General features: G+C 38.2%; 1 protein-coding gene across 1 annotated transcript; it reads left to right on the top strand.

The window, feature by feature from the left end:
• The first annotated feature begins 249 nt into the window (after nucleotides 1–249).
• tmbim4 (transmembrane BAX inhibitor motif containing 4) lies at nucleotides 250–11,511 on the top strand. The gene is made up of 7 exons (XM_042511303.2): nucleotides 250–451; nucleotides 1,709–1,817; nucleotides 2,295–2,400; nucleotides 4,811–4,844; nucleotides 4,933–5,050; nucleotides 5,153–5,198; nucleotides 7,977–11,511. The coding sequence occupies exons 1-7, from the start codon at nucleotides 256–258 to the stop codon at nucleotides 8,181–8,183; spliced, it is 816 nt and encodes a 271-aa protein (XP_042367237.2). The 5' UTR covers nucleotides 250–255; the 3' UTR covers nucleotides 8,184–11,511.
• Nucleotides 11,512–12,249: the final 738 nt, after the last annotated feature.

The following is a 12,249-nucleotide window of genomic DNA, read 5'->3' as shown; positions in this document are numbered from 1 at the left end:
GACTGGTGAAACCTGTTGGTTTAGAATCCTCAGAGAGAAGGAGCATGACATTGCATCTCTGAAGGAAGTTGTTTCTTTTCAGTATGTTTTCATATACATACACGTTTTCATTACAAATATTTTAAAATATAAAGATAGTATAGATATTTTATGCCCCACTGTTTATTCCGTTCTCAGCAGTGACCCTTGTATATATCCAGTAAAGACTATAAAAAAACAAACGTTTTTTTGTTTTGTCCTCAGCTCGCTGACGTCATGCCTGTGCGTCCTGGCGTTGCGTTGATCACACAGCAGCGTTTCCGTGTTCTACTGAATCTACCATCTAGTTTTCTTAATTTGAGAAACCGCTGTAGTAAGAAGATGAGCAGTGAAAAATACCCCAGGTCTTCTATTGAAGACGACTTTAACTATGGCACCAATGTCGCCACAGCCAGCGTCCAGATCCGGATGGGTGAGTGTTCGATGCAGTTGACAGCAGCTAGCAACCGCAGCTAACGCTAGTTAACGTCACTTACTGCACAATAATACATTCCTGCACAATAATACATTACTGCCATTTTAATATTGTTATTAAAGCTGTCGTTAATAACCATGCAACACCTCCATGACTTGAAAAAGTCTACACAGTGTTAGCTGGATAACACTGGTTCAACATTACGACAGCTAATAGTTAGCAGAACCATTACAGTATTAACGTCGTTAGCATCGATAAACGGGAGAAACCTACGTTAAAAAGCATAACCTGACGTCGTTTCCGTCAAGTACCATCTGTATCACTTTTATAAAATATGCATATTTGCTTTTGGGATGAACTGTTCCTTTAAAGCATACTGGTCGTATCTTCTGGTACATGAAAACAGAAATACGTAAGTGTGACTCGGACTCGAGCTGATATCGCTCAGCGTTCTTGCAGGTGTTGTGAGGGACTGTGCTTTATTTTTCAAGGCGGGGGTGGCTGGGGTGTGACTTTGTTATTTAAAACAAATATAAAATACTACCTTTTCAAGTTGTATGTATATTTACATTTTTCCCTAGCTTTTCTAAAAATGTTGCTCATTTGATTTTGAAGGTTTAAATCCTTGCGAAGGCATCTGAACGCAGCACACAAAAAATGATCCAGTATTCAAAGGGTTAATTGAAAAAGAAATGCCTGACCTGTTTTGCAGCACCTCCATCCCCCCCTCATAAATAACAAACATTCATTCATTCAGTCAATCATTGACACATACAGACAGACAACCAGTCACACTCACATGCACACCTACGGCAATTTAGAGCCACCAGTTAATCTGACGTGCATGTCTTTGGAATGTGGGAGGAAGTTGGAGACCCTGGAGAGAACCCAAGCAGACACGGGGAGAAAATGCAAACTCCGCACAGACGGCCACCCCAAGGTCCGAAGTTTGGCCCAACCTGTGTTCAAATCGGGGACCCTCTTGCTGTGAGGCGTCAGTGCTAGCCACCACACCACCAAGCCGCCCCAAATAACAAACTGTCCCTATATAATGAATAGCTCGAAATCCAGCTGCATTGTCTTTGTGTGTTAGTCTGACTTTGAGAAATTCAACTTAGTCCAATTTCAGTGGGACTAACATGTTCACATGGATTTTAAAAGTCCAGTTTTAGTCGGATTAACACAATAATTTGACATATATTTCTAACATAATGTGAACAAACTGACTGCTGCTTTGCTGTGTTTGTTGGTCAGACTTCCTGAGGAAGGTGTACACCCTGCTGAGCCTGCAGATCATCCTGACCACGGCCACCTCCGCCCTCTTCATGTTCTCTCAGACCATCAAGGAGTTCGTCCATGCCAGGTGAGGACGACCTGATCTGAAGTCAAGATGAGAAATGACAGCTTCGTGACACACTTCACACTGAAAGCTGAGGGGCCATTGACCTTTCATTCAAATACTCTCCAGTATTAATAATGCCCCCTAAAAGTAAAACATGTCTATTTTTTGTTGTTGTTAAAACTCAGATAAGCTCCACCATAAACAACTATATTGTCCAGTGGTTTGTTGTGGTGACGTGGCGACAATACACATTCATTTTTAGACATATACTGTACAACACTGTCTAAATCCAGCCCTTACATGTTAAAGGGTCATTTTACCCAAATCACACAAACAAAAGAAATCATATTCTCTCACTTATTGCTAGTAATATCAGCATATTTTTGGGGGATTTTGTGTAGTACTATTTGTAAACAACATGGATCCTGTGTATGCAATCATGTATTCCTCCTTAAAATCTGATGCTTGAGTCTGACTGTGATGTGGTTTGTTCTGCAGTCCTGCGGTGGTTCTGGTTTCGGCTCTGGGCTCTCTGGTTCTCCTGCTGGCTCTGGCCGTGTACAGACACCAACATCCAGTCAACCTCTACCTGCTGCTCGTATTCGTAAGCCTTTCTTTTTGTCTCCAGTCTGATAAAGTTCTGCTGCTGCCGGTGTTTTTCAGTTCTTTCTGAATGAGAATAGGGGTAAATACGTAATCAACAGCAACCAGATTGCCACTGAAGCAGCAGTTTGAAGCAGCAGTTTGAAGCAGCTTGTGTGAGTTTTGCAAATCCAGTTTATTATAACCACCATCATAGTAAGGGAAGTTTATTTTTTATTTATTTATTTTTTATCCTGCATCTGGGATTGATTTTGGGGCTGGGATGTTGGTCTGATAGGTTGGGCAGCGGTTGTCATCTGGCTAGTGGCCCGCTGACGGCGTGGCGGTGCCCTCTGCTGGGTTCGGCCTGGCCATGGTGGTCTTGCCCCTCCCCCTTAGAGGGCAAATCATTTATCTGTTCTAATAAACAGAGGCAGGGCAAGTCACTCCTGGTGTTGGACGGACCCCCTACCGGAGGGCTGGGAGTCTTCCACCCATGAGAGGACATGCAGCTTTAAAATATATACTTGATTAACAAACAAAAAATGAAGAAAACAGAAATAAAGACAAAAACAACACAACAACAACACAAAAATTTTTCTCTCCTGCCCTCTGGGAGTTGAGTGCTTGGGACGCTGTACTGGCTGTGCCTGGGCTGTCCCTGCTGGGAGCTGCTGCCATGTGGCTGGGGGGTTGCCGGCTGCTGTGGGTCGCTGCCTGTCACCGCCCGTCCTGCCCTGGCTGGCATCGCTGGCCCTGGGAATTTTTAAAATTTTTTATTTATTTTATTATTGTTATTTTTTCATTATTATTATTATTATTATCTCCTTTTTTCATGTCCTTATTTATTTACTTTTTTTTCTTCTCTTAATTTATTTATTTTGGGTAACCAATTAACAAATCCATTCATATATGTATTTTGGGACATCCACACTGTCCTTAGCACTAACCCTAATCCCCCCTGCTATGTCATACCAAATAAGCCTGAACTCCTTATACCACATTTCATATTAGTCATCCTCATGTCTGTTTTGGTGTTTTGTCCTTAGTGTTATGTGTTCTTGTTCAGTACTGTTACTGTTCATGTATATTATTGCACTTTATCACCAATAAAAAAAAAAAAAAAAGTTTTGCAAATCCGGGTCAACCGTCTAACCACGACCTATTTGAGAGTGACAGCATGCATAGCAATAGCAGTTCAGGGCCGTCCACACCAAGCACTCTAACTATAACAATAACTATAACCATAACAATGTGAGCATCCACTCTGGTGTACATCATCCTCCTCTTCAACAACAACCCTTTGAACCCTAAATCAACATCACTTATGAGGCCTTCACAAGTAATTTAACTTGTGTAATCTGAGCAGATTCTTTTAATTTTTTCTTTTATTTAAACATGGAAAAAAAGGCATGAGCAACTTGGCAAGAACTGTTCTGCAAATTGTTAGAATTTAGTGGATTTGATTTTTTTTTTTTAATAATTTTAATTTCATAAGCACATTTCAAGTCATTTCTCTTTGTTTTTTAAATTTTTAGGTAATTTTCTTGTACTTCTCACTTTTTTTTTGCTAATTTTTGGTCATTTAAGGCGCTCATTGCCGTTTTTCCATAGTTTTGAAAGAAATCAAGCAGGTTTGCTCAGTTTTTAGAGGGTTAAGCACAACATTAAGTTGTTTGTCAAAAAAATATTTGGCCAACAATGTGGCTAATCAACATTGTAGGGAAATGACTCCGAAAAATATGAAGCGTAATAAAAAATGCCAAAATTCATTGGAGTTGGAATTTGATTTATAAAATTTTAATTGCAAGAATTTAGCGGATTTTTAAAATAATTTAAAAAAACAGGGGAAAACAGTCCAAAAAACAGTATGTAAATTTCTAAATATCATTGTCAAATATTTAAAATTATTATTATTATTTTTGTTTTATTAGAACATTTTTCAGGTCATTTTCTTTGGGATCTCTTTTACTTTTTTCCCTGTTTTTCTTAATTTATTTTTTTAGGTAATTTTCTTGTACTTGTTACATTTTTTGCTAATTTTTGGGTCATTTAAGTTGCTCATTGCAATTTTCCCGTGTTTTTGATAGAAGTAAGCCAGCACACAATGAAGTTATTTGTCAAAAAATATTTGAATTTGAACAGTGTGGCTAATCAGCATTTAAAAAAAGAAAAAGAAACATCATAAAAAATGCCAAAATTCATGGGATCTGGATTTTATTATATCAATTTTTTATGTCACTGGCTCAATATTAATAAATGTAACATTAGCTGGAGCACTACAATAGATCACAGTGTGTGTTTATTTCCATCTCCTGTATCTCTCTCTGATGCTAGATGAGCCTCTCAGTGGCTGTAATCTGTGCAGTAGCTGGTTATTTTAGCTCTCAGCTGTTGTGTCTAAGTATCACTAACTGTGTCTTGTTTTTCAGACTCTGCTGGAAGCCGTTTCTGTGGCCACAGCGTGTAAGTATTTATCTGAGGGAGTGTGTCAGTGTCCATCCTCTAAACCTGTCTGCAGACTGTTCTGACCTCTGAGGTTTTCTCTCCACAGTGACCTTCTATGAATACTCCACCGTTCTGCAAGCCTTGTTCCTGACCTGTGCTGTCTTTGCTGGACTGACATGCTACACCTTCCAGTCCAAGAGAGACTTCAGCAAAATGGGAGCAGGGTGAGTGCGTCAGGGCTGCTGCTCAGTGGTTTCTGTTAAAGCTGCTGTTACTCCTCTAGAGGGAGCCACCGTCACAGCGTCTGATCTCCTCTGTCCTTACAGACTCTTCTCCTGCCTGTGGATCCTCATCATTGCAAGCTTCATGAGGGTGAGTGACATGCGTGTGTGTTTAATTTGAAAGAATTAAAAGTGAGAAAAAGGCTGGTGAAACATGACCCAGGAAGTCTGCTGTGAGTTTTATCAGACATCAAAGCACTGCAGTACACTCAGTGCATTTGCATGATGTTAAAAAAAGTGGAATTATTGTGTTAGTGCGACTAAAACTGGGCTTTCGACTTAAAAAGGTAGTATTTCAGTTTAATTAAAAAAAGTCACACCCCAGCCATCCCCTCCTCTGAACAATAAAGTATAGTCCCACAACACCAGCACAGAAGCTAAGGGATGTCCTGCTGTGATATCATTTTAAGTGCTGACTATATTTGAATGTTGTCTTCTCTTTAGCTTCCACAACAGCTGATGGAGTCAGCGGTAGAGCAGTTCAGTGAAGTAAAATGAGTGAAGTCTGTTTTTTTTTTAATGTAACAGCTTTAAATCTTCATCGCTAAGGGCTGTCTGACATCAAGGTAAAGCGGTGGATTGGATAAATGGATTCTCCCCCGGTGCTTGTAGGAGGATAAGGACAAGAGTCCAATCAAATGGCCTAATCAAGCTATAACTGCTCCAGTAAACTGTGCGTGGAAATGTCCTGAGTGTGACATTTTATCCCCCACCTTGTTTATCCAGCAGAATTCTTGGTGATGTACCAGAAGCAGTTGCTTTCCTCTATTTATTTGGCCAGTGCAGCATCTTTCCAGATGATGCTGCATTAAGCCAGGTTCCACCTTTTATTCCTTTTCGTCAACAATAGCCTATAGGTCACAGACATTATGTTTTCGGGTTGTCTGTACGTACGGCTGTCCTGTTTTTATGAACGCGATATCTTAAGAGCAACTTCTGGGATTTTTTCCCCCCAAATTTGGCACAAACATCCACTTGGACTCAGAGATGAAATGATTATATTTTGGTGGTCAAAGGTCAGGGTCACTGTGACTTTGTATCTGTCCCATTCTCATGAATACGATAGCTCAAGATCACTTCAAAGGAATTTCTTTAAATTTGATACAGATGTTCACTTGGACTCAACAATGAACTGATTATATTTTGGTGGTCAAAGAGTAAAGATCAAGGTCACTGTGAATTTGTCTGTCTCATTCTCATGAGCACGATATCTCAGGAACAACTTGAGGGATTTTTTTGGTGGTCATAAGTTAAAGGTCAAAGGTCACTGTGAACTCACATCTGACTCATTTTCATGAACCCAAAATCTTACAAATACCTTTAGGGAATTTCTATAAATTTGGCACAAATGTTCACCAGGACTCAATGATGAACTGATTAGATTTTGGTGGTCATAGGTGAAGGTCAATGTGACCTTGCATGTGTCTCACTCTGGTGAACATGACAAGCAGTGTGTTTTTTGACATAAGTGACATAAGTGAGCAAATAGAGAGAAAACAGAAAGAGAAAGCTTCTGAGAGAAGGAGAGAGTAAGAAACAGAAAGTAAAAAAACACAAAGTGAAACAAATATAGAAATAAAGAAACTGAAACAAAGACATTATGTAAGACAAACAGCTGAGCTACACTGAAATGTATTCAAGGTTTTGAAATGGGTTTGTGTCTGTGGAGTTATTTTTTCTACATCCAGTCATAAGAGTAGATTATTATGCTCATACCAACCAGCCAGAGAGCAGGACAGAAATACAAATAATGCTGTCTGTCAGCATTATTCAGCAAAGCATATATAACACAAGAGAGCATGTAGAAATGTAAATGAACACTGATACATACAGAGTTAGTGGGAGAGGAGGCAAACAGATCGGCTCTGTAGAGGCAATGAAAAGTTAGGGAAAGAGCCATTGGCTCAAGTTGAAACATGTTTCACTCTTGCACTGATCCTAAATTGGATGACGCCTCCTCATGACTGTGCAGAGACACAAAGGAGCCTCACGCACAGCAACACGGGTCACACACACACACACACACACACACACACACACACACACACACACACACACACACACAGTCAGTATGGGTGTTAGTCAGAAAACTCATTCATTGGCTATTAATGTTAATGTCATGAAAAAGTATAGTAATACTCACATGGCTGTGTTCAAGGAATGGAGTGTATGCTGGAATAACATACAATAGATCACTAAAAGTATACGGACACCTGAACATTCCACGTGTGATAGTTGAACATGTGCTAAAAATTTCACAGGCATTCATCTGCTGCTACAATAGCCAGGGGCCTAAAATCGAAAGCTACAGATTTTATTTATTTATTTATTTATTTATTTATTTATTTGGGTTGCAAATTGTAGGCACTTTTCTTAATATATTAATCAGTAATATTAATAATTGATTTATTTATTTATGTTATTTAAACATGACCAAATGTGTTTTAACCTCAGTCAAAGCTCACAGCAACATATAGCATACATTTTGACAGTATTTTAAAGCCTATGGATTAATCGATTAAATTTCACATTTCATGATGAAGTGATATCATTCCTAATTTATTTAAATTTTCCTTTCTTTTCTTTTCTTTTCTTTTATTTCTTTTCTTATCTTTACTTTTTTTCTTTTCTTTGTTTGTTTTTATGTTTAAACATGTATGTATTTCTATACAACAATATTTCTATAGACTTGATGATCACTAACATTAGGTAGAAAAAAGGGAATATATTGATATTGATTGTCGGCCAAATGAATTTTTATATATCGACATATTGGATATCTGCAAAAAATCCAATATCATGCATCCCTAGCTCCCACCCCACATCACACAAAACGCCACCCCTCATGCTGACTCTTCTCTCTCTGCAGCTGTTCTTCAACAGTGACAGCACAGAGCTGGTCATGGCTGGAGCCGGGGCCCTCGTCTTCTGTGGCTTCATCATCTATGACACCCAACTGCTGATGAAGCAGCTCTCCCCCGAGGAGCACATCCTGGCCTCCATCAACCTCTACCTGGACATCGTCAACCTCTTCCTGCACATCCTGCGTCTCCTGGACTCCATGAAGAAGCACTGATGGACCACTAAACTCAGCTGACTGGAGACCCTCAGATTTGCCTGTGCTGTGACCACCTTGTGTTCATGTGAGTTTATGAAATTCAACAAAACTTTGATTTTAGAGAGGAATCTTTGCGAAAATAAAAACCAGTCTGTTCACTATGAACTATTTTTACAGGCGTCTACACTTATGTTATGTCTGAAACCAAAATGTACTCATCATATTATGTGACGGCTTATTGACCTAAAGGGACACTGCTTGATTTGATATAGAGCCAACTAGCATCACATTATTTGCAGCCCACCTTGTGTTTTTGACCCTGTCTACACCTGGTATTAACCCTTAGGGCCTGCTTTATTATTACACACACTAATATTACTCTGCGCACACTAACACCAAAATAGCTCAACTCTGATGTTAAACCCCTTAAGCCATTAATTACTGTTAAGTAACCGATGCTAACAGTTAGCCCTGTCGCTGTTTGTGAGGGCGAACTCTAACCAAATGTCCCTGGCGTGGAACTCACATTCCAGCAGTAAAAAACCCCACTAAGACCTGCTGACATCTGTTTTTTTATATATAGTGAGAAAAGTTACAATCAGCATTTATACCTGGGTCACATGATTCTGTAGTAGTCACGAGTATTAATCGGTTCAGGCTCTGATTAGCATTGATGGTAACACAACACCAGGGTGAACACGTTAATTTTAATCTCTTTACCAGTGCTAGCTGAAACAGAATACTGTCGCCCAAGTGGTGCTCAAAATCATAACAAATTTGTCAGCACCAAGCTTGAGAGAGAGAGACTGAATAAAAGAGAGACATATAATAAAAGTAACCACTGTTACATTTTCACTGGCCTCCATGCTGCTTTCTACTGTTTACTAACCTGTTTTGCGGCCTGTCTGTGACATCGAATGTGACGCACCAAAAAAAACAAACAAACAAAACGCACACGGAAAGGCATACTAGTCTGTTGTGGAGCTGTGTACACAGCCCTGCTATACTGGCAATGAGAAAGGGCATTCTTAGGGGGGAAATCCATATTAACACTTTCCCCTTTAGAGTATTATTATTAAGTTGCCAGCCAGTGCCAGCAATTTTGGTCATATTCCCTAATTTTTTTAAGACCCCAGAATATTTTGTTCCTTGAATATATAAACAATGAATGCATCAAAATAAAAAACAGATCTTCTGTTTTTATAAACAAGTGAACAGTTTATCCTAGCTTCTTCAATTACTTTTTCCTTTTTATCAACACCTGGTTTTGTGCCTTTTAATAAAAAGAACAACATTTTGGACAAAAAGCTGATGAAATGGCATTTCGCAAGAAAGTCATCTTCAAATTCAAAATCAGTACCCTGTTTATATTGGTTGTTTATTTTTTCATGTCAACGTAAATGAAATGAAGCCAAAAATAATCCTGAAAAGCCTAATGGCTGCGGTCACTTATTTCTCCCTTGTTCCCTGATGAACTGAGTAAGTCGGTAAATGTGTCTCTTGTTGCTTTTTAAAATAACGACGCTTAGAAGGTCTTAAAAGCTGCTAAAGAGCAAGAAAGTTGGCAAGTTTGTGGCCGTCTCTTCCTAATACCCACAGATCGTCTTGTTCTTTTGGGGTTTTTTTGAACACGGAAATATTGTTCAATTGCACAATATCCATAGCAGCGCCCTCTACAGCATAACAGTGAAAACACAGATTGATGGTGTATCTCGTCAGTGGCAGGGAAAGTGTTCAGAATCATGCATACAATAGCTAATTATGGTGAAAAAGGTGTTTATGATGGTGTATGAAATGATATATAGGCGTTTATTTGTTAATACCAAGTAGAAAAGTAAGATGCGATCACAAGCAGTCACTTGAGTAGCATTTGTATTAATGGCAGGTGTGAAGAGACGGACCTAGAGCTGTCCACGCATGATCAGATCACACGAGATGCTTGTTAATACCAGATGTAAACAGGCTCTGTCTCTCTTTCAGTGCCTCTTTTAACACTATGACAATGTTTTTTTTTTATTTTTGTCGGCAATTAGTTTAGCAATCACACATTAGTTGGGTGCTTTTGTTTGTGGGGTTGCGATAAAATAAAGTCCAGTACATCAAAATTTTCAAAGTGAGCTGTGAGACATTTGATCATGTGTGGCACTAGTGGACACTGGAACAAATTTAGAGTGCATTTTTTAGTGTCTTTTTTTTTCTTTGCGGGGTTTCGTATCTGTCATTCCATTAATTTATTCTCAAATTGAATTTATTGGTGAATGTTTTTAATGTTAACAGAAAGAAATAGTTAATATTCAATCAATATCACTGCACCTCTTTCATGTTCCACATCTGCTAATGATGTGCAGCAGCAAGAAGTTGATTCATATTATTAAAGTGCATGTCCTGGGTGTGGTAATATGTTATTGATTGTACATATTTTAATGGTGTAAATGTAACTGTACAGTTTAGTACTGAAGGGTCAAATCTGAAGGCTATATATGAAAATGATGTAATTCTATTCTTTTGAGTAATCTCATACTTCAAGTTATGGATAAATGCTTCAGCTGTTCTTAATGAATGATTTAATAAAAATAACACATGTATTATTCTTCCATTTTTAAACCACAGATGTGCTTGTCTTAAAAAAAGAATGTAATTAACTTGGTTTTGTACTGCTTTTTCTGTTGTGTTTGTTTTGTTGATTATGGTTTATGATTACCGTAAAACTTCAATTAACAGTCCGAACTATTATTTGCTTAATCCACTTAACTCAACGGGTTTATATTTGGGACAAGCTTCTATATGGGACAGGCTTTTTATTCCCTTTCCACAGGGAACACAATCAAATTTTGATTCCAACCTTTTCTTTTTGTTTTTGCATCTTGTTTTCTTTGCCTCTCTCACTTCTTCTTTGCTGCTCATGGTTTCAGTAAAATGAAGTGAATGTTTGAATTTTAGATAATCTTACCAAGCTAACCATGTGTGTAGCATGTCCATATTGACAAAAGTTTTAACATTTATATTTTTTGTATGCATCATCTAAGCAGCTAATTAATGTTAGCTCCAGCAGGTAGTCAAAGAACCTCTATATATTCTATAACTTCTATAAATGCACTGCATGGTTATCGAGCCTCTGATTGAGACAGGCCTTTATTTGTCAAAATGTGTCTGCACACTGGGCTAGTTAAAGGGACTATGCTTTTAACTGGGACAGGCTTTTATTTGAAGTTTTATGGTAATTGCTGCTGGTCTCCTTTTGCCCTTTTTTTGTAATCTCTGTTGTTAAATATTCTTTCTGGAGCTGTAACAGACTTGTGAAAATAAAGACTGTATTTTCCAAATGGAAAAAGTATGAAGGAAACAATCTGAAAGGTTCTGGATACATTGATTATTATGCCTCCGTGTGGGCGATTTCGAGGCTGGAGATATTGTGTTTTGGGGTTGTACATCTGTCCAACCTTCCATCCTTCCCGTTCCCCAGAACAAGATATCTCGGGGAACGTCTTCATATTTGACACAAACGTCCATTTGGACAAAACAATGTACTGATAAGATTTTGGTGGTCAAACGTCAAAATAATTGTGACCTCGTCTGTCACATTCTTATAGGCCCAATATCTCAGGAACACCTTGAGGGAATTTCTTTCAATTTGGCACAAACTTAACACTTAAACTTAAAAATGAACTGATTACAATTCGGTAATTAAAGGTCACTTTGACCTAAAAAAAAACATGTTTTTGTCCACAACTCAATATTTTTTTCTATTTTTGAATTTTTTATCTTTGAATTTTTTACCAGAGTACATACACATTTGGTCCTACTGCTGCAAAACAGCCAAAACAAATAACTTTATTATCGAAATTATTAGAAAAAATTTAGAACTTTTGTCTATTTTTTTTTCCCCAAACCCTGTAAATTAATCTTATCCAGTCCTCCAGAGATAAGCCAACAGACTTCAAAATATTAAAAACAGACTTTAAGTGTGTAAATACTTAATGGCTGTTCATCAGCTGATCAAAAGTTTAATGTCTATCGCCGTCACAAAGGGACATGGATTTGAGAATGGAGGTGAAGACTTGGATCCCAAAAATTGTCGGGGGAG

The sequence above is a fragment of the Plectropomus leopardus genome, chromosome 22, assembly GCF_026936395.1.
Source record: "Plectropomus leopardus strain MGB_pleo_1.0 chromosome 22, ASM2693639v1, whole genome shotgun sequence".
NCBI classification, from domain to species: Eukaryota; Metazoa; Chordata; class Actinopteri; order Perciformes; family Serranidae; genus Plectropomus; species Plectropomus leopardus.
Note: the sequence above shows the minus strand (reverse complement) of the source record. Positions and strands in the feature narration are given on the sequence as shown.